Source organism: Kwoniella dejecticola, chromosome 1 (assembly GCF_000512565.2).
Source record: "Kwoniella dejecticola CBS 10117 chromosome 1, complete sequence".
NCBI classification, from domain to species: Eukaryota; Fungi; Basidiomycota; class Tremellomycetes; order Tremellales; family Cryptococcaceae; genus Kwoniella; species Kwoniella dejecticola.
The window spans coordinates 1,157,947-1,179,169 of NC_089301.1; the positions used below are offsets into that span (position 1 = coordinate 1,157,947).

At 48.5% G+C, this 21,223-nt stretch overlaps 9 protein-coding genes across 9 annotated transcripts; 5 read left to right on the top strand and 4 right to left on the bottom strand.

Annotated features, from left to right (window-relative positions):
• Positions 1 to 209: 209 nt before the first annotated feature.
• On the top strand, positions 210 to 5,255 carry I303_100447 (uncharacterized protein; the record flags this gene model as incomplete). Its single annotated transcript, XM_065968118.1, has 14 exons — positions 210 to 1,223; positions 1,311 to 1,504; positions 1,597 to 2,430; positions 2,501 to 2,616; positions 2,675 to 2,811; positions 2,870 to 2,942; positions 2,998 to 3,474; positions 3,537 to 3,727; positions 3,798 to 3,986; positions 4,060 to 4,380; positions 4,465 to 4,607; positions 4,665 to 4,734; positions 4,798 to 4,854; positions 4,926 to 5,255. 14 exons carry the CDS (start codon positions 210 to 212, stop codon positions 5,253 to 5,255), a joined length of 4,146 nt encoding a protein of 1,381 aa, XP_065824190.1.
• A 411-nt stretch (positions 5,256 to 5,666) lies between these two features.
• I303_100448 (ubiquinone biosynthesis protein COQ4, mitochondrial) lies at positions 5,667 to 6,626 on the top strand (the record flags this gene model as incomplete). The annotated part of the gene is made up of 2 exons (XM_018403818.1): positions 5,667 to 6,017; positions 6,183 to 6,626. 2 exons carry the CDS (start codon positions 5,667 to 5,669, stop codon positions 6,624 to 6,626), a joined length of 795 nt encoding a protein of 264 aa, XP_018266472.1.
• Positions 6,627 to 6,851: 225 nt separating this feature from the next.
• Positions 6,852 to 7,298, bottom strand: I303_100449 (uncharacterized protein; the record flags this gene model as incomplete). The annotated part of the gene is made up of 1 exon (XM_018403819.1): positions 6,852 to 7,298. The coding sequence occupies one exon, from the start codon at positions 7,296 to 7,298 to the stop codon at positions 6,852 to 6,854; it is 447 nt and encodes a 148-aa protein (XP_018266473.1).
• Positions 7,299 to 9,602: 2,304 nt separating this feature from the next.
• On the bottom strand, positions 9,603 to 10,343 carry I303_100450 (uncharacterized protein; the record flags this gene model as incomplete). Its single annotated transcript, XM_018403821.1, has 1 exon — positions 9,603 to 10,343. The coding sequence occupies one exon, from the start codon at positions 10,341 to 10,343 to the stop codon at positions 9,603 to 9,605; it is 741 nt and encodes a 246-aa protein (XP_018266475.1).
• A 954-nt stretch (positions 10,344 to 11,297) lies between these two features.
• I303_100451 (uncharacterized protein) lies at positions 11,298 to 12,162 on the top strand (the record flags this gene model as incomplete). The annotated part of the gene is made up of 3 exons (XM_018403822.1): positions 11,298 to 11,343; positions 11,446 to 11,957; positions 12,031 to 12,162. 3 exons carry the CDS (start codon positions 11,298 to 11,300, stop codon positions 12,160 to 12,162), a joined length of 690 nt encoding a protein of 229 aa, XP_018266476.1.
• A 1,969-nt stretch (positions 12,163 to 14,131) lies between these two features.
• Positions 14,132 to 15,358, bottom strand: I303_100452 (uncharacterized protein; the record flags this gene model as incomplete). Its single annotated transcript, XM_018403823.1, has 5 exons — positions 14,132 to 14,434; positions 14,523 to 14,563; positions 14,647 to 14,731; positions 14,802 to 14,861; positions 14,927 to 15,358. 5 exons carry the CDS (start codon positions 15,356 to 15,358, stop codon positions 14,132 to 14,134), a joined length of 921 nt encoding a protein of 306 aa, XP_018266477.1.
• Positions 15,359 to 15,794: 436 nt separating this feature from the next.
• Positions 15,795 to 16,928, top strand: I303_100453 (V-type proton ATPase proteolipid subunit; the record flags this gene model as incomplete). Its single annotated transcript, XM_018403824.1, has 6 exons — positions 15,795 to 15,889; positions 16,134 to 16,242; positions 16,377 to 16,413; positions 16,493 to 16,647; positions 16,762 to 16,851; positions 16,911 to 16,928. The coding sequence occupies 6 exons, from the start codon at positions 15,795 to 15,797 to the stop codon at positions 16,926 to 16,928; spliced, it is 504 nt and encodes a 167-aa protein (XP_018266478.1).
• Positions 16,929 to 17,494: 566 nt separating this feature from the next.
• I303_100454 (adenylate kinase) lies at positions 17,495 to 18,897 on the bottom strand (the record flags this gene model as incomplete). Its single annotated transcript, XM_065968119.1, has 5 exons — positions 17,495 to 17,745; positions 17,907 to 18,088; positions 18,240 to 18,447; positions 18,610 to 18,745; positions 18,838 to 18,897. The coding sequence occupies 5 exons, from the start codon at positions 18,895 to 18,897 to the stop codon at positions 17,495 to 17,497; spliced, it is 837 nt and encodes a 278-aa protein (XP_065824191.1).
• Positions 18,898 to 19,697: 800 nt separating this feature from the next.
• I303_100455 (uncharacterized protein) lies at positions 19,698 to 21,041 on the top strand (the record flags this gene model as incomplete). Its single annotated transcript, XM_018403826.1, has 7 exons — positions 19,698 to 19,809; positions 19,885 to 19,992; positions 20,054 to 20,118; positions 20,199 to 20,344; positions 20,414 to 20,461; positions 20,538 to 20,712; positions 20,769 to 21,041. The coding sequence occupies 7 exons, from the start codon at positions 19,698 to 19,700 to the stop codon at positions 21,039 to 21,041; spliced, it is 927 nt and encodes a 308-aa protein (XP_018266480.1).
• Positions 21,042 to 21,223: the final 182 nt, after the last annotated feature.

Here is a 21,223-nt window from a genome sequence, read left to right on the forward strand (position 1 = left end):
GATTTGTCGCGTGCTTTTGGGAATTGACGCGTTGTGTAAACAAACAACATCCTCCCTCAACGCCTTTTCGATATAAATCGCATTCTACCTATTTCTTCGCTCAGAAAGACGTACAACGAGTCGACGTCGGCAGAGACTACGCATCACACCGGGGCCATCGAGCTTGAAGCCTTTGCTCAATCACCTTTCCGCTTGCTGGCCTTGGCAACATGTCGGACGAATTCAACCTTCAAGAATCCCTTCTCTCTCTCTCCGACCTATCACTCTATCACATCCCAGCTGAAATCGATGTTCCCTCCTTACGCTCTTCCACCATCGACGAATCCTTATCCACCGCTATCGAGTCTATAGTCCACGATCCAGACTCTATCGTACACCAACAAGCGTCGACATTTGATGTGTTCCAATCCATACTGAAATACTCAGATTCCCCCAACATTAACGGACCCATCCTGACGAAACTGCTAGATGTGATACTTTCAAGTCTGACGAGTCATGCCAATGGAGTCGTCACTCTGGTGGGTAGTCAAGGATTCTCAGCTGAGGATATGGATGCTCCAATGGTACACAAACAACCCCTAGAAATGTGGTCTTTCCTCTTACAATGGTTCATCTCTTCCGCCGAACGAGGTGCCGGAAAATCCTCTGACGGATCATCTGCAACTACAACAACGGCAAAAGGCAAGAAGAAGACGACCGCTAAGAACAATACCTCTTCTTCCGGATTTGTTTGGGTCGATCAATTGCCATTCGTATTATCGACGATACATAAGGTCCTGCGAATACCCACTTCTCGAATATGGAGGACTTCCTCGGAGAAAGAAAGCTTCATATCGTGTTTCGTGAAACCAGCATACCAGCTAGCGGAGAACGAAGGCTATCTGAAGAATGCCGAAGTGAAATTGGGGATATACAAGATTATCTGTTTATCGGTCAAATTCCATAATCACGCTTTCGGGGCGCAGACCTCGATCATCCAGAATTTGACTTATTTCGAGCATTTCAGCGAACCGATGGCGGAACTCCTCTCGATATTGGAAAAGGAATTTGATCATTCGCAATTATCCGAAGAAGTGTTAAGGGATGTCAGCACGAAGACGTTCGCTCATAATGATGTGAAGGGACCCAGGAGTTTCAGTAGATTCTTGATCAGATTTGCGGAGCTGAGTCCGAGGGTGGTCAGTAAGCAGATGCCTTTACTTCTTGGACATCTCGACAGCGATGTGAGTCGTTTCTTTGTCCCTTCCTGCGAGCTTGGTATTTGCAATCCGAATTTACTTTTTCGCTGATACCTGAGATACCCGCTCCAGGCGCACCCCATGCGAATGGCTATAGTGGAGATCATTGGTATACTGATTAGGGATCTTTCCCTCTCGGACGAAGGAGACGAAGAACAGAAATCTAAGCAGATCAAGAAATACTTCGAGCTTCTCATGGAAAGGTTCCTAGATCTCAATAGTTGGGTCAGGTGTAAAGTTCTCACTACATTGATCAAGCTTTGCGAGTGAGTATGACCTGCTTAATCCGGATAGTTGAGGGCAACACACCGCAATGTAACCAGCTAAAACTTTGCTTTGCTCCTCCTTTCACCTGCAGTCTACCCGCCAAATTCCCCAAACAACGTCATCAGATAGCGGAACTTACGATCCGCACACTGGAAGACAAGACTTCCTCCGCTAGACGATACTCCATACAGCTGCTCTGCAAACTGCTCGAAACCCATCCGTTTGGTGCTTTACACGGAGGAACGTTGAATCTGGCAGAATGGCAAGATCGTTACGACAAGGTCGCTGCAGAGTTGGCTAAAGTCGACGCTATCGAATTGGAGAAGGCCAAGCGGGATGTCGGCATAGTCGATGGCGACGAGGAAGAGGGAGAACCTAAAGACAGACCCGAAGAGGAGAGTGAGGAAGATGAAGAAGTGCAGGATGGGGAAGATGGTACACCGAAGAAAAAGAAAGAACGCAAACCCAGACAATCGCAACTGGACATCACTGCCATTCAAGCCGAACAATCGACTCTCGATCCTGAATTGATTCAGAAATTACGATTGACCAAGAAATACTACTCGGATGCTTTGAAGTTCATCAATCAGCTGGAAGGTGCTATCCCATCTTTATGTCAGCTTCTGGTATCGACTACCAAGACGGAAGTCCTTGAAGCCATGAGATTCTTCAGGGTTGCGTTCGAGTATGATCTGCAGTCGGCAGAGATTGGAATCAAGACGATGTTGCATCTCGTATGGACCAAAGACAACAACGCTCCCCCGCCAACTACCAACGAAGATGGTACTCCAGCTACGGGCGGCGAGAATGTCGGTAAAGGGATCAGAGCCAACTTGATCGACTGTTATAGAAGTTTGTACTTTGACGTCGTGCCTGATTTAGCACCGAAACAGCAAGTCAACAGAATCGCTAAGAACATGATCGAGTGAGTATGGCGTATCTGTCGAGGCTTCTTAGTCAATGCTGAACTAACGATCGTGATGATATGAATTTAGGCGAACTTATGGCGCTACACTTGCCGAATTGACTTCGCTTGAAGAGCTGATGCGGACTATGATGGCTGAAGGTGGTGTGCACAACGATGTAGTCAACAAGTTATGGCAAGTCTATAGTGAGTGATTGTGTGCTTCTTTCGAAAGCAGCAAGCGCATATCTGATGCCCCACCTAGGTACCGAACAAGAGATCCCTAAACCGCAACGACAGGGAGCTATCATCATCTTGGGAATGTTGGCTTTGGCTAAGCGAGAAGTGGTTACCGAGCGAGTTGAAGCATTGTTAAAGATCGGGTTAGGACCTCTGGGAATGGTGAGCTGGCTTACGCAGACGGTATATGTCCTTGGAAGCTGACGCCAAAGAGCAATAGCATGACCTCGTACTTGCAAGATACACGTGTATAGCACTTCAGCGATTGGGAGGATCGGCCAAGAAAGTCAAAGGTACGCATTGATCTTATGATTGTTGACGGACGTTACGCTGACTATCGAGGAACAGGGTCATTAAGCGATAAGACCATGAGATTACCGATGGATAACCCTATCTTCGTCAAACTTCAGGAAATCATTGAACATTCCCCTAAATCACCACAATGGTTCAGTATGGCGGAGCAAGCTGTCAATACGATATATCTCCTAGGCGAACAACCCGATGCTCTATGTTCGGAAATCATCAAGGATTTGACCGTGAAAGTATTCGAGGCACCGCCTCCGGCCACCGCTGCTGCTGAGAATGCGGAATCACCCAAAGCGGCAGATGACATCGACGGCGATGAGACCATGCGCGAAGATGCTTCGGCGAAAGAAGCGGAATCGCCTTCTTCACCTAAAGAAACGGAGGAGAAGAAGGATCAAGTCGGTTCTTTCAAGCTAGCGCAACTTGTCTTCATTGTGGGACATGTATCCATAAAACATATTGTTTATCTTGAATTGGTGGAAAGGGAATTCAAGAGGCGGAAGGACGAAACGGCTAAGCGTGAGCTGGCTTGCTTTCCCACACATTGTCATTGGACGCTAATATTCAGATTTGCTGAGCAGAAAAAGCCGCAGCCAAGGCCGCTGAGAAGGATACGAACGACCTTGATGCCGTGGCTGGAAATGCGGAAGACGATATTGGTGAATTGATATCTGGTATACGAGAGCGAGAATTACTGTTTGGGGAGAAGAGCTTGTTGGCGGTTTATGGACCTATGATAGCCGGTATCTGCGCAAGTCCGAAGAGGTATAAGGTGAGTGTGGTATCCGGTCAAAATCCCGCGCGCCTTGATCCTGGCTGATTTTGGCTATTTGTGATCACAGAACCCCTCGCTCCGACAAGCTGCCACTCTTGCACTCACCAAGCTCATGTGTGTGTCAGCACAATTCTGCGAATCTCACCTCCTGTTGCTCTCTAAGATATTGGAGACAAGCAGAGATCCCGTGGTGAGGAGTAACATCGTCATTGCTCTGGGTGATATAGCGGTCTGTTGGGGAAGTATGATTGATGATGTGGGTACCTCTATCAATGCTTTTTTTCGGATTTCGAAAACTGTAGTTGATTGTTTGCTTTGACGTACCGCAGAACTCTGAAAGATTGTATCAAGGTTTATCCGACCCTGATCCGATAGTGAAGAAGAACACATTGATGGTGCTCACTCACTTGATCTTGAATGGCATGATCAAAGTGAAAGGGCAGCTAGGAGAGATGGCGAAATGTTTAGAAGACAAAGACGAACGAATTTCCGATTTGGCCAAATTGTTCTTCACTGAATTATCGACCAAAGATAATGCGCTCTACAATAACTTGCAAGATGTTATTAGTCATTTGTCGATTGGTACGCACAAGGTAGATGAGGAGACCTTTGAGAGGACGATGAAGTTCATCTTCACTTTCATAGAAAAGGTGAGTCCCTCCCAGATTAGGCTTTTCAACTGACCCCTGAAAATAACTGATGCTGATGATGCTTTGTACAATCTCATCGAACAGGAAAAACAAGCTGAATCGCTTGTGGAGAAATTGTGTCAACGATTCAGACTTGCCACTGAGGAGAGACAATGGAGAGATATCTCATTCTGTATCTCTTTGTTGCCTTTCAAATCCGAACGATCAATGAAGAAACTTATCGAGGGGTAAGTTGAAGCTAAGATTTTCGAATTATGGCAGATCGCTTATGGGACATTTCGTAGATTACCATTCTACCAAGATAAGCTACATGAGGAGACTGTGTTCAGACGATTCACCGAGATACTTGCCAAGGTAAGCTTACACCTCACATGGACATGGAGGGATGGCGAGAGCATGAGCTGATTCGATGAATAGGCTCGAGCGAACAAAGCTGCCAATAAGCCGGAAACAGAGTTGAAGGAATTCGAAGCGGTGAGTTTACTCCTTCTTCCGGAATCGCGCATACAGATGGTAGCGAGCTGAAGAAGATCTTCTTTCGATAGATCTTGACTGAACATCAAGCTAAGGGGCTGGAAGATCAAGCTCTCGAAGCTGACGTATTGCGGAAAACGAAGGCAGCTAAAAGACGAGCAGCCAAAAGACCTCCAGCAGGCAAGGGAAAGAAAGCGGCGACGCCAGAGGAAGACGAAGAAATGGATGAGGAAGATGCAGAGGAATCAAGAGCGGCCCCAGCACCTACGCGAGGTACGAGAAGTAAAGCCGCTTCGAGGAAACCTCCGCCGGCGAAAGCGCCTGCCCGAAGAGGAGGGAGGAGGAAAGTTGTGGAAAGTGAGGATGAGGACGAGGATGATCCCGATTTGTCCGATGAGTAGTTTTTATTGGAGGGCGTGTAGTGCATAGGGGAAATCTTGGATCTTTGGGTCACGCGCTGTCATGCTGTTGTATACTACATGTTTGCGAAGAATGAATAGATAGATAATCAGCGCAGAAAGCATGTCGATGTGCGCCACGTGTAGGGTTTGTAAGTCGATCCGTCGGAAGTTGGTGCGCGCGAGCGGATCATGTTGATCTCGACAGAAAGTTGAACATCCGACCTATTTTCACTCAGATCTTTGTATGAACTCGTGAATGCAATCATCAGCGCTCTCAATAAACGAGGTACCGCAGTGCAACTTCACAGTCTGGGACAAATCACGGCTCTCATTCTGGCGAGAAGCGACTATTACAATACCTCATCATTCTGTATCAAACAGCATCATCATCCTAACCAAGCGAAGGACGAGATGAGATCTTCGTTACGACTACTCACCCAACGCTCGCCAAATTACGCAGGCCATGAACCACTATCATTCTCGCAGAACGCCCTACTAGCCGTTGGATCGGGACTGATGGGCGTCTGGACTTCCCGTGGAGACTTGGTGGCTTCATTGTCCGAATCAACCGCTTCGACTTTTTTACCTGCTCTACACGAGAAGATGGGATTACATCCTGAAGGTCGTCAGATACTGCGTGATCGACCGACAATCACGCATGAGACCCTACAAGGTTTGCAGCTCTTGAAAAGAGGCACGCTGGGCAGAGAGTATTGGGAGTGGTTAGATGATGGGCAATTGGATCCGGATGCGAGAATGCCGGTGAGTCGATTTGTGCTGTTTCAACCTTCGAAAAGCGCTTCAATACGGGAGCCATCGCATGAATCGATCGTAACCCGGTCCAAACTCAAGCATGATTCTGTCATCACCAATTCACGTCATTGTTATAACCTTTTCGCTTTCGCTGACGATACTTCTGTAACTCAGGTCAAATACATAGATTCCCCCACACTGGCATATACGATGCTGCGCTATCGACAGACACACGACCTATACCATACCCTATTCTCACTCCCACCTACACTACCTCATGAGCTGTCTTTGAAAGTACTGGAGTTCGCGAATATGTCGTTACCCGTAGCAGCGCTTTCCTCGACATTTGGCCCGCTCCGTCTGAAACGACGGCAAACATGGTTGAAAGATTGGGTGCCGTGGGCGTTGAGGACAGGGCAAGAGGGAAGGAGTTTAGTAGGAGTTTACTGGGAGAAAAGATGGGAACAGGGTATAGGGGAATTGAGGAGGGAGTTGGGCGTGAAAAGGAATGATATGCAAGGAGTCGAGGATAGGTGGGGTGGGTATAGGAAGATAAGGGAGATTGAGAGGGATCTGAGGCGGAAGGGAGAATGGATAGATGAGCCTGAAGAATGGTAGAGCACACATGCAGACTCTTCAGCTCAGGTGATGTCTGCCATCGAGCCAAGATCCTGGTCGGTCGGGAAGTATCCATCAACTTTGCGAACGCATGCCAAAGTTGGGTACTGCATATAAACAATCACGACTGAAACTCAGAACAATATCGACCACGCCCCTTTAAAATCGCCTTTTCCGCCATGAGGTTGCAGGTAGTGATTCACCCCGAATAAAGCATTCTAGGTATCAGTTCCTGCTTTTACCTTTTCTTCTTCTGGACGGCCCACTGACCTCGGTCCAAACATCATCCTCAACAACAACCTGCGTTTCTTGCCCCTGAGGGGTCTCTCTGTAAGCCGCATAGTCATCCCAACGGATAGTCGGGATCTCAGATTGGCTCGGATTTCGCCAAAGATAGTCCATACCTGCATACGCGTCCGCCTGCTCCTTCGGCGTAGGCATCAACGCAGCATAATCTTCTTTCGTCCATTGCAGAGCTTGATCTTGACCGTCCGTCGCACTCAACATGTAAAAACTATTCGCACCGGCCCAATGGATTTCCTGGGTGACCGATCGTACGGGCTCGGGGCCATAGTTCCCATGGCCAAAATTGACTATCATCTTGGTCTGATTCCGGGTATTGACGTCCTCCCAGGTGGTCTGAGTGAGGTCTGTCGTCTGTGCGTCGTACATCCTGACACCGGCCAGCCCATAGGTCCAGTCGATCAATTTCGAACTGATTCTCGAGGAACCGATTCGGCGAGCGAAGATCTTTCTTGAATTCTCTACATCGAAGGGTATATCATTGATGTCAAAACCAGCATGTGGATCAGTCGGGATGCAGGGAGCGTAAGAAGAGTTCAGAAGGGCGGCGCAATGAGCGTAGTTTGGAAAGACGTCAATTTGCACCCCAGCAGAAAGACCAGTGTCGAAGTCACGCTTGATTATGGTATCGTTGTAAGACCAGATCCCATTTTTTCGCCATCATCGGAGCGTGTGATGATCGTCGCATGGACCGAACCGTCGTGACTTCGCCAAGCCGCAGCATCACAATCAGCAACTGCCGCCGAAGACATTGTGCGGTTCAATCTCGTTCGCCACCAATCGCTCAAAGTAGACAAAGAGCCAGGCGAGACCCGAGGGAAACTTCGGTGTAGGTGAGAGAGTAAAGTAGTGTAGGTGAGAAAGTAGAGTATCGTGTGATACAACCCGGTACTTCGACCGAGGACAGGCAATTGGCAGTGCGGTCAAGTAAGGTGTCTGACTAGACATCAGCCCGACCTTCCCCAGACGTACACAAGAGGCGCTTTATATGCTTTTTGGAAAGGCTCTAGAGCATGATTCAAAAGCTAGGGTTCACGAACCAACCTTTGTTCAGAATTCGAAGAAATTCCGGAAGCCGTCCATTGTGGACTTTGAGGTCCTTTGTGACAGGGGAGAGTGGGGGAGACAACGCTCCCCTCCGAAATCCTGAACGAGATAGCGAGCTCCGCAAAAATCACTCTCTAGTCTCATAGCCTGTACCGCTATCGAAGGCCAAGCTGCCGAATCCGCGATCCGCATCGGGAGGACCAGTGTCCGTCAACTCTCTTTGCGATTATATGGACAATGCTAGCCTGCTCAATCTTACACCTGATCATGAGTGAGGCTCAGGTCGCCTCGTGGCCTCTGATGGAATAACAGCTCGCACACAACTCTCCGCAATGCATGTATCCGGTGTAATAACGAAGACAGCAATTGCCTTCCCCTCTTTCAAATGATATGTCCACCTTGCTCCTTCGGGAGTGAGCCGTCAAGCCATGACCCCATCTGGGCAATTACTTCTAGACTAGGATCCAGTTCCTCGCGTGTTGCGATACTCCACTCCGTGGCGCGCGGATAGTTGGAAGTGAACTCCCATCTAGCTCCAAATCTCGGTTCGATCATACATGTGTCGTTGAGTCCCCCAAGAAGCTATTGTGGGTATCGTCTTCCGCTCTGATCGACATCGGAGATTGTCAAGCGAGTCAACAAGAATTTAGCGTCCAATCCATAATACGATTGTGCGTCGTCCGTCTACTGGTCCAAAGTGTGCTTCATCTCCTCCGGGACACTGCGAGGCACAAGGATCTGATCGGTGTGGTAGAACGGACGAAAAGCGAAAGTCGTCCTCCTTGGGATATCGGCGAAAGTGCGAGGTACAGCTTGAAGATATTCGCTGTCCTCGCCATAACCCCATCGAAAGGATGTGCAGGGAATACCGTCCCCCCCTTGGATAAGGGACGGCTCGAAAGAGAGATAGTCATCGGTCCAGGACATAGGACGGTGGCTGTGAACTTGAGTTCCCAAGATGTAACACCCTATTTTGGTGTGATCAGGAGATCTGGTGAGGCCTGCGATAGCTCTCAAGCCAGTCCGATCGTTGGTGATAGGGTAGAATAGATGGCGTGAGTCGTTGGTTCTGCTTGGTTGTATCGAAGCCGGGGAAGAACGGACGATCTGTGATTGCATTCTGATTTCAATTGAGGCTTGAAGGATGGTGAAACGGTTACCTGACTTGTGTTCGATAAAAATCCAAGAAAAGAGATGGGAAAGGGAAAAACAAGCACGGAATAGGGAAGACCAGGAACAATACAGTGGTGATGAGCCACATCATGTGCACATCTGGTCCATCACTTCGCGGCAAGATGGACGACACGCGATCAAGATCAAAGCACTGCAAATCCTCCTTTATGCGAATTCATGCTTTCCCTTGATCCGTCCGGCGAAGCAATGACGATGTGCTGAAAGACGGTCCGCTGGATTCCTTCGGTCAACTCAGCTTTGCGTTACGAGCATCTGCGCCAGAAGACTGGGCTGTCTAGAGTGACAAGGCCATGACAGCTACTGCACGGTGCTTGCACGATCAATTTAAGCCACCCTCGGCCAAGACCAGCTATCATATACATATGGCGCGATACGTCCGCCTTTGTGAACTTCAAGAGAGCATTCATTTGATGCTACTTCCGCTAGACCTACCTAGAATCTGCCACTAGCGACCTGCGTCAAAGCGAGAAGCTCGTCCGTAGAGGGAGTGAGCATTTCATACGAGTGGCACTCGTCTTTTGAGGCAGTGGATGGTAAGGCGCGGAAGTCCCAGCAGGTAATGAATCCTTTCCAAGTCGTCTTCCAGGGTGCTGTTTGAGATAAAGATTCCATCATATCTTGCGTGAAACTATCCCCCCACTGCTGATCCTCTTGTCCTCGCTTGAGGTATATCTGTTCGCCAACTCCTCTAGCCGAAGCCATGCAAGAGATCTCTACACCTTTGAGATAGAAATCGATCTCGGTTCCCATTTTCACCTTGGCTTGTTCTCTCAAGCTTTCTAGCTGAGTCTGCACCAGTCCGCTCCAATCTTGGGACCTGCTGACAAGCTGGGCCCCAAATTCAGGAGGCCCTGCCTTATAAGCGTAGGACCTGTATTTCATGAATGGTTGAGGAGGCTCCGTGATATCCATATTATTGTCAGTCCCTCGGAAACTGAATTGGGCGGTATCGCCGATGAAAGAAGGGCTGAGGGTTACTTTGGATCCATCCTCAGGATTATGCGTTAATCTAGATCCCTTGGTCCAGATCTTAAGGCATCTGCTGTCTTGGCTTGACAGAAATACAGCAGCCCCATCGATTTGGCGTGTGGATCGATCGCGGAGAGGTTGAATATGAGCGGGTAAATATTTGGACGACAAATCGCAGTCCTTTTTGGAATCAAGGTCTATCATAGTGGCGAAGTCAATAGGCTTGGATGAGGTGGAATAGAGTCCGAAATATTTGTTTAAGAGAAGAAACAGCATGGCAGAGCGGACACTCGCCTCCTTATGTCTACTGAGCTCGTGATGACATCGAGTCGCGCCAGCACTAGCCTTCTTGTGATGACATTGGAAGAACGAAATCCTCTTGACCACGAGTATGAAGGGAGGTCAGACACCTCGCCTACATAGTCCTCGTATATCGCTTACCTATGAAAGGAGGAACAACGTCAACGATGAACTGAATAGATCCGCCGTCATCGTAACAGAAAAGCCACGATACATGCTACAAACAGTACATCACAACACTCCAGCAGAGACGCCACCTGCCACAGAGAGATCCCACAACGCGAGGTCGTCCTTCAGGCTAGCAGAGGTGCAAGCGCGACTATTAGTCCCCCTTGCCGGTTGTCCGCTGCTTTGACCTTCTGTGCCGACTTTAGCTCCTTTGAGCGTCCGACGTATTCCACCGCATCGCGCTTGCACGTTGTACTACATCAGAGGTCGTCAGGAGCATGATCGATCACATTCGACGCTGTGTGCCTCGATACCGGCGATAAGGCACAATCCGCAGGGTTCAAAAGGTAACAGTCATGTAACAGTGGGTCCAAGCTGTGAGAGATGACCGGCTGTGCGTGTATATTCCTGTATCACACAACATGCATGATATAATATTGACCGGCGAGGGATGTCTTGGTAGTGAGTGCACAGGCCACTGCGGCGTGTGTACGTTTCAAGTTTCCAGGGCTTCGTCGGCGGTTCGAGCCTCACAAGCTCATCTGCCTGTAAACATTTTCCATAAAACCCAGCTATATAAACAGTATAGAGGTGCGTTGTTTCTCCTCTTCGATAAATGATACCAATCATACGATCTCAGTCCACCTAGCCCTCCATTGCCGTATATCCCATATAATATCTATTTACCCCATGAAATCTTCCGCTCTTGCTGCTATCCTCGCCGCCGTCGGTGTCTGTGAGTGAGATTCCTCTTCTTTCCCGATAAAATGTCGCGAGAGCACAGACCAACCATTGTTCAATTGGTGAATAGCGTGCTGACAGAATTATGCTGCTCTAGCCGCCCTCATCCCAGCTCACAGGCTCCAACCCAGACAAAGCTCAAACTCCACTTCGCCGTCCAGCGCGACCGACGAGATCCCAGCAGCTTGTACCGCCAAATGCCGAAACACCGTCCAATACGCCGAGCTCTGCGGAGACGGGGGTGAAGTCGCTTCTTGCGAAGAGGCATGCAAACAGCCCGTCTTCAACGAGTACATGGAATGTCTCCAATGTATCACTACCAACACCCCCGAATGGGATTCCTCGTATGACGGTTTCATCCAGATTGCGGTGGATCAGTTGAAGCAGGAATGCGCTAGTGCGGGCCATACCCTCACCGGACAATATTCGTACGTCCAACACCCCTCCGCCATCTTGGCCATTCCCAATTTCACTTCTACCCCAACTGGAAACGTGACTCTCCCTGAACCGACTACGAGGGGTAACGGTAACGTCACTTTGGGATCAGCCACTACCATACCGCTCACCAGCACCAATTCAGCTTCTGGCGGTTCTTCCCAAGTCTCCGGAGTGAGTCTTGTGAGACCTATAATCATGAAAATGAAGGGAGCTGATCAGACCTTGATCGACTTGATGTATATAGGCCACCTCTGCGGCTTCCGCTCCCGCTGCTTCTGGATCAGGCAATGACTCATCCGCCACTCCCGTCACAGGCGTTGTCGGCGGTCTTGTCGCGCTCGTCTCTGTCGGTGTAGGCATGCTTGTACTTGCTTAAAGAAGGCTATAGGATAGAAACGAGGGACATTCCTGCTTGGAATCTTACTTTCATTCGCTCATAATTATACGTCAAGCGCGATAATCATATTAATCTCTTTGGATGGACATTACAATGCAGTGTATACCCCCATGGGTGCATTATTACGAAGCGGCCGTCATTCCTCGATCTTCACCATTTTTTGAGTCTTCTCGATCTGATCCTGATGCGACGTGTTTGTTTATCGTGTTTTTTGTCATTGACAAGCTCAAAGGTGTTTGTTTGTGTTTGAAGCGTGTGGGATATAGACTGTTGCGCCCTTGGCTTAATTAAATTGATGATCATTTGAGCGTACCGCAAGGTCCTGGCCTGACTGTCCTGGTGATTAGTGATTGTTGATCATCAAATTAAGGGGAAAGAGGGCGCAAAGGTCACCCTTTTGACCGTTCTCCATAATTATCGGATCCTCTCGCCGGGTTGTGTGGTGGAAATTCAATAGATCTCGCCAAAACTTCTCCAAGACATTAATCCAATATCACTGTAGCTCGGTCTGATTGACCAGAAGAAGGTGAGATATTAGCTTATCTGACAACCCTGACCAGAAACGTGCGATACATTGTATGCTTCATCAACTCTTACATATTTCCGATCAGTCACTATCACTCTGAAACACACGTTAAGGTGAGTCCATTTGCTTCTTGGCCTTGGCCCAACTTTCGCCTCCCCTGACGGCCGTACCCAGAAGCGAACAGTCAAGGGAGCTACTTATTGCAAGCCGAACACATTCAGAGCCATGACCACCGGTTCTCAGGAATCTTGTTATTACACTACACTAAACAGCTCTCGCACTAATTCGCCGTAACTCTGTCCGTGAGAACTTACATACTACTGCATATATTGTTTGTGGCTGCCTTAGACCGATTCCAACGATCAAGACACGACTTGAGGTCGCTTCAATTCTGTCTCGTAAGATCGTGGATTGTACAGAATGTGCAAGTGCGAGGACCATTGCGAGAAGAGATGGAGTGAAGAGAAGGCTAGAAGGCTCATGCTTGACAACACGAGGTCTGGGGAAAGTTATGTATATATCTCCAGCGTATTCTGTTCATTGATGTCCTGCGTATCCTACAGAATGAGCAGTCGCTTTTGATCACTTTCTTCGAGGGAGAGACAACATACACGAGATCCCCTTCACCCCTGACTTTGTCCAGGGAAGTTCGCATGACACACACATTCGAAACGCACTATTCGAAACTAGAAATAACACTATGATAGCTCACATAAGCAGCCCCGTCAATTTTATCTGGTAAGTTCGGTCAGCAGCTGTAACGGCATCCTCAGCGATCTAATCAGATCCTCAAGCTGATGATATGACCATATAATGATCTGAGATTTAGCGGCTTCTACGATCGCAATTGCACCTGCCCACCCACATGTCCATGCAAAAACCTGATGCCGTGCGCAGAATCATGCTGCTATAGAATCCCGAAGGGTCTCAGCGATAATTCATACTATGAAGCGATTGCCCAATCGACTCTTCAAGGTGGGAGTGGTGGTGCTAATGGCGTGGCGAATGCGAATGCGAATGGAGCAGTAGGAGGGATGGGGTATCCGCCTTCGCATGGAGAGTATATGGGGACAGGAGGTATGCGAAGGGACGATATCAAGAAAGGATGTTGTGTCATCATGTGATGCGCTGAAATGAGATAGGTTTAATGATGCGAAAATCTTCCTTTGACGCGTCGTTGTTCGTGATTCTAGCTTGCGGGTGCATGCGGTGCGGTCAAGTTTGACTATATTACAACATTCGTGTTGTTCTTATGGTAATGCTCTTCGTCTCCTTCGTTTCCTTCGTTGGTGCGTCGTAGATCGGGAATCGTAGCTTTCGTGATCCTGGTCATTATGGTATACAGCATGATATGTAGCGCATCAATTGTTCTGTACTTGTCCGTTGTCCTTTTGCGGAACATAAGGATTGAGTCCGTTGTCTTCATCCGTGAGTGTCCACCTGCATTATCTTCTCTTTTGCCTTTGTAGCCTTCCTGACTCCCCTTGGGACGAAAGTCAAGCTGCTTTCCAATTTGCCCATGAGGTCGTCCATATCCACATCGCGCGGACTGTTCTCTTTGCCATTGCTATTCGATACGACCGATGTAGCGGGCTTATCATGATTGTCTTCAGGATATGATCTGGTTGATTCCATCTTCTCCGGATATGAGACTGATAGCGGCGGATCGCGTCGTGGTCTGATAAGGCTCATCGCCAGACCGTCTTCCTGTGCTATGGCGTTGATCTGTAGCACCAGCGAGAGTGATCAGAATCAGCTATCGCTCGGTGTAGTCAGATTCATTCTGTGGCCCAAAAGAAGGGAATTGACCTACACCATGATTCGTTATACTGAAGAAATAGTCGGGTGGGTATTCTAACCGCAATGAAAGATCTCATCAGCTTTGCGCTTCTATCTTTCTAAAGAACATCGCGGAGCTATGGGCCATCATGACTTACTATGTTTATCAATCATATGTCTGCGCCTCTTCTTCGGATTGAGGAATTTTCGACCGCATTGACTGATATCCAAGAAGCATTCGAACTATGTGTCCATCTTCCTGATCAGCTCATGTGTGTTTATCTCGATATGACGGCTAAGGAATTGTACTGACGATCTTTTGACCTTTCTCTTTCTTCTCTTTCGATATCGGATCATGTACTTCCGTATAATGCTACTTCTCAACCTTTTCAATCAGATAAGCTATTCTCCTCTGAGAAAAATGGAAGTGCAGCTTACAAGATTGAGCAGTCTTTCATCGGGAAAGACTTTCAGACACTCTTTCATCCGTCTTCCCTCTTCTTTATCACCACTGAAGCTCTCCGGAACACCTGAACCATTTTCCTTGCCTTTCCCCTTACTCGGAGTTGACAGCCCTCTATCTCGGATAGGGATATGGCATATCCACTTATGGAATGTATCCTGATGCCTGTCCAGCTCGATTTGTGTCGCATAGGAAGTAGACGTGCCTGGTTGGGAGCATGTAGGGGGTAACACGCATAAGAATGGCTTAATAGTCAAAGTCGAGGAAGAAGGTGAAGTAGATCGACCTCGATGATATTTCGGCGGAGGTGCATCCCATTCGTCTGAAGAGGGGGAAGAGCCGATCGACCCAGCGGATGAGGAGGAGGATGATCTGCTTCGCTTCGTACGGGAGGGTGTTATATCCATGTTGGCTTCCGCATGCTTCCTGTCCGTATGATGGAGAGCACTCACGTGAAGATTGATGAAATCTTGCGTATTTGTGCATTGATTCATTGAATCCAAGTGGACAACCTCCATCTTTATTGAGTGCCACTTTGCGGGATGATTGCGATAATTCCGGACTAAGCTGGTTGAGTGGTGATGCGTCTCTGTCTCCTCATCGGCTTCATGCGTATTCATTCACGTTTCATATCATCTTCACCCCGTACAGATCGATCATACAGCTCAAGTAGCTTACAATCAGGTCAGTCATCACCCCCGCGCTCGCCTCGACGCAACTCTGGCTTAGACGTATTCGTGGATACCGCTCGATGTCAACTGTGTAAATTGTCTCGCTGACACCTTCCTCCTTCACAGCTTAGTCGACTAGTTTAGCTTAGCCCCATCCTCGAATCCAGTCAAAATGTCTACAGTCGCTGAGCTCTGCCCGGTCTACGCTCCCTTCTTCGGAGCTATGGGATGTACTTCCGCCATCGTCTTCACCTGTATCGGTGCTGCGTGAGTCCCGTCTCGCCTGCTCATTGAAATCGCAGGAGGTGGAGAGTACCTTTGTTCTTGGCAAGGCAACTGCCGTATCTTGATTCAACGGTCTGCCTCGTTTCATCCCTCGCGTCCCTTCAGCGATCGCTACTGCAGCCGCAGAGACACGGACTCTTTCATATCCCCGTCACGATTATGCCATTACGCACCTTCGCGATCTTCATTGCCGCCCGATTAAATGCTGATTCTTCGCCTTATGTAGCTACGGTACCGCCAAATCCGGTGTCGGAATCTCCGCCATGGCCGTCCTCCGACCTGATCTCATGATGAAATGTGCCATTCCCGTCGTCATGGCTGGTATCATCGGTATCGTAAGTGGTTCTATCCCATCTATCCCCATCCCTCTTTATGACTGTAAGAATAAGAAGGCAAACACGTGGTCCGGGCGTTTGCCTCCGGTTGAAATGAAATGCAAGTCGCTGACTTTCTTCACTTTGTTTGATAGTACGGTTTGGTAGTCTCAGTGTTGATCTCTGGTAACCGTACGTTTGGTCTCAGCTGGCAGGCGCCCGCACTCTTGGTCGTACTCAGCTGATAACGTGAATTTGTATACCCATGCAGTCGCCTCCCCTATGCCATTGTACACGGGATTCATCCAACTCGGTGCTGGTCTTTCGGTTGGTCTTGCTGGTTTGGCTGCCGGGTTCGCCATTGGTATCGTCGGTGATGCCGGTGTAAGAGGTACTGCCCAACAACCCAGATTGTTCGTCGGTATGGTGAGTGTCGTCCCATTTTCACCTCGAATTCATCATCGTCTTTCCTCTCACTTTCATTTGATCTGAAATCATTTGGCGCAATGGCATTTCACTGATTCCTGACTCCTCGCGCAGATTCTTATCCTCATTTTCGCCGAAGTGTTGGGTCTTTACGGTTTGATCGTCGCTTTGATCCTCAACACCAACTCTACCGTTGACTACACCGTGAGTATATCTGTATTCTTCAGACCATCGTTCCATCTGTGCTGATAGCCCTCTTATAGTGCTCGATCGCCCAATAAAGTCAAGGCATCTCGACAGACCCAACGCCAAATAACCTTAACATCCGATCGACGATCTATTCCAATCCATAGCAATATCCTCATTCGATACTCTGACTCCCCGTCAACATGACATCATCCTTTACCGATCTCCATGTAGCCTAGATTGCTACAGCAAACAACCAATACCATCCATTCCTTCTAGATACTCTTTTCATAGCTGTTGTGTCCCGAAAAAGAACAATAATTAGTTTGTGGATGCAATTGATCTATTTCATGATGTGCGATTTCACTTTGCGGCACACGGTCTACTTGAGCTTGTCCGCTTCTCTGTGTCGCAGTGAATCGCCAGTCTTCGAAATTCGAGAATCATTTACCCTCGATACCAGATGTATCTTCGTAGGAAGCATATGCGAAGCAGCTTCACCTGCGTATCGCGTATCGCTTCATTCCGTGCATCCTTCATTTATGCATTGTTTGTGGTGATGTGCTATATAGAGCGCAGTATTTTAGATCATTCCCATTCCCACCCTGCGTTTCATGGTCCACTCTTCGTTTAACTCCACTATACTTCATTCTACTTCACTCTACTCTCTAACCATCTTTCCTTCCCTCGTACCTTCCAGAATCTTGCCGATGGAGGCCCAGACCAACTTGGGCGATTGAGCAGCATCTACGGGGGTCCAAACCCCGGTGGATTTGTAGTAATCGACCACAGGTCCAGTCTGTTGGTGGTAGGTCGATAACCTCTTTTTGAGGGTTTCGACGTTATCGTCGGATCGTTGGATCAGGGGTTCTCCGGTTTGGTCGTCTGTCATAGGTTTCTTAGGGGGGTTGACTAAATACAACCGATATAATCAGCAATTCAATTCGATTCGGAGCAAGGAAGTCATACAGCTTGTCTCCCTCTATAATACAGAAAGAGGAAGAGAGGAGTTTCAGAGGTTGGATTGTACTCCGCTGCAGCTGTCTAAGAGGATTGGGAGCGATTCAACTCACACTCCTTGTGGTAACTTCGCCCAGAAGCGGGGTGCACCAATCGACCGGTGATTCGGGAGATCAAGAGAGCGTCAGGGATCTTGAGCTCGATGGCGTGGTCGATGGCTTGTTTGCCTTCTTTCAACACGGCGTCGAGCTTGGAGGCTTGGGGAACAGTTCGAGGGAATCCGTCGAGGATGAAACTGGAAAATTGGGATTACGAGCAGATCGCGTCATAGGTTAGATCAGCATCCGGTACAGATACAGACCCATGGTAAACCACCGGGATCGAGGGTTATCTCAAATGAGAATAACATCTGAATTCAGAGACAGAGAGAGAGCCTTCAAACTCACCCGTTCTTGCACTCGGCATTCTCGCTCAACTCCTTCTTGATCATACCAATCATGATCTCGTCGCTGACGAGACCACCTTGGTCCATGATCTTCTTGGCGGCTTTACCGAGTTCGGTCTGCTTGGCTACTTGCGATCGGAGCATGTCTCCGGTGGCCAAGTGGCAGATACAGTATTTGCCGGAGATGTTGGGTGCTTGAGTACCTTTACCTGTTTGAAGGGGAAGGGTGAAGCCATCGTTAGATTGAATTCCTCGAGCGATAAAGCGAAGCGATATGAAGGGTAGAATCAATGAGGAGGAAAACGGCGGAATGATCGGTGTCTTGGAAAAAGGATATGGAAAATGGAAAGAGAAAGAGAGAACAGACTCGCCTGCTCCAGGAGGACCGATCAATACCATTCGAGGAGCATCTTTAGGACCTAGTCCGACGGCTGATTTGGCAGAGTCAAGAGCGGAAGAGACGGTGGTAGAAGTCTTGTTTTCCAACTGATGGATTTTGTCCTGGAGCTGGTGTTCGAACGAGGGGATGATATCAGCATCGTGCGACTCAGCTCATTTAATTTCAGGGTGTAGATGGTCAATGGTTCAATGAAGCTCACTTGAGAGACCAAGGTTTTGAGGTAGTCGACCTCTGAACCGGAACCAGCAGCGGAAGCCATGCTATTGAAGCAGACGAGTGAGTGATTGGCTATCTGCCTCGGGACTTTGATGGACTGAGGCGACTCACATGAATGATAGGAGACAATCTAAGATCTAGAGGATGGGAGGGGTATATGTAGGTATGTATAAATTATACTTTTTCGAATGTATATCTTTGTGTTGGGAGACCGAACAAGTCCGTCGAGGTGTCGATGAAATGGGTAAGAAGACATGGACCCGGTTAAGTTGCTTGGTTTTGATGCCACTTTGGAATTGGGGACGGAATTAAACAATTAGCAGGAGGACGCGACTGATTACGTAGTTTTGTGCAGTTGTTTATGAGCCAGCTTGGGCCTCGTTTCAACCCACCCTAGCTTACTTTACGCTGATGCTATGCACACATACGCTCTTGGCAGAGACGAAATACAACAACATAGCTTTCCACCTTACATCGAACATCGTACATCTTCATCTCTTGAATCCCAACTTGCATAGCTTCACAAAAGTATAAACGCTCTTTACGACCTGCTCACTTCAATAACGACACTCATTATAACACGTTAAGCAGACTCAGTGAGCTATCTAGTCCTTTTAATTGTGAACAGTGTGACCGAAAGCGGTCCTGGTCACATCCCTTCCTTTCACAAGTCCCTTCATCTTTGCTAGAGACGATTTCAGATCCATTCAGAGTGTATATTTACATGACAACCCCATAACGGTACACTCGATATTGATTCAAGCCTATTCATCTTGTTTTGTTGATCAATACTAACATATGATTCGCTTGAGAATAGTCAACAAACAACAATCAAACAGCAAAATGTTCGCTCTTCTTCCCGCTCTCGCTTTACTCGCCGTCTCAGCCTCGGCCCAAAACACTTCGAGTACCGTCACTGAACGTGATATCGAAGGTCTCGAAGCCAACTTCAAGCGTAAGCTTTTCTTCCCTGTCGGATAACTTCCTATGTGAACCAGGCATGAGCTATGAGCTAATTACGAATGAACAGAGGCCCAACTTGTTCCTCAATTGATCAGCGATTTCGAGCCTGAGGCTTTACTCTCTGTTTCATTCGGCGGACAAGCCATTTCCATCGGTGACAAGCTCGACAAAGATGGTAAGCTGTCAGGTAATCGTGGCGATCTGGAGATAGCTTATTCAGGTATTTTTGTACACAGCTGTCGCTTCGTCTCCTGAATTGACCGTTTCTCCTGCTCCCGATCATGATCTTGATGCCGGTGCTGTAAGTCCAGTCGGCCTTCTCAGCTGCTTTGTAGCTTTTCACAGCTTCTTGACTCACAGCTGATGCGATGTCTCGCCCAGCTTTACACCGTCTTGATGGCTGATGCCAACGCTGTCGGTACCGACCAAAACGTGACTGAGCAAACTAGACATTGGCTCGTGAACGGTGTTTCCCTCTCCGGTGACACCGCTCCTTACACCGTCAACTACACCGGTGCTACTACCATGTGAGCTGTCCTCTGCCAATTCCGCCAATTCCTGCAATGGCCAGACAGCTGACATTTCTTGGGATATAGCACTGATTACGCCGGACCTGGACCTTTCGAAGGTACCGGATCTCATCGGTAAGTGTCGCACGACTTTCTTCTTCTGCTTGAGCTTACTGAAAAAGGTAGAAGCTGACAGTATTTCATCGTGCAGATACGTCATCGCCGTCTACGAACAAGGATCCGACTTCGCTGCCCCCGCCAACCTGTCTACCTCCGGTGTCGCCCTCGGCACATGGTTCCTCTCTGGCTACGTTTCTGAATCTAAGCTCGGTGACTTGCTCACTGCCAACTACTTCCAAGTCGAGAACGGCCAAGCCACTTCCACCGTACGTAGGCTTGGTACCCTTCGGAAGAGGATACATGAGCTGATTTTAGCATGCAGGCCGAAGCTACCACGTCAGTAGACTCTGCTACCCTCGCCGCTGCCGCTTCTACTACCGGAGCTTCGGGATCCGCTGCTTCAGGTGCTTCCGCCACTTCAGGAAGTGCTTCTGGAGCATCCGGAGCCGGCACTTCTGCTACTTCCGCTGCTGCCTCTGCTTCTGGATCAAGCGGTGCCGGCGCTGCTTCCGGTGCTGGGAAGACCGGTGTTGCCGCAGGTATGATCATGGGTGCGGTCGGTGTTGTAGGCGCTGTTGTTGGTGCTGCGCTTTGAGTAGTCTGAGTGCAGTGTAGAGTCGGTAGCTAGGTGCGGAGGTAGTTGACATGCATGGACATTACATTCTATCTTTTTACAATATCGTTCTGGTTGGATTCAGCCTGACTGCCCGTACATTCACTGGTAACATACTGTAGATCGGGTTCTCGTAAAAGTGGAGAGGGCGCTGGTGGCCCCGC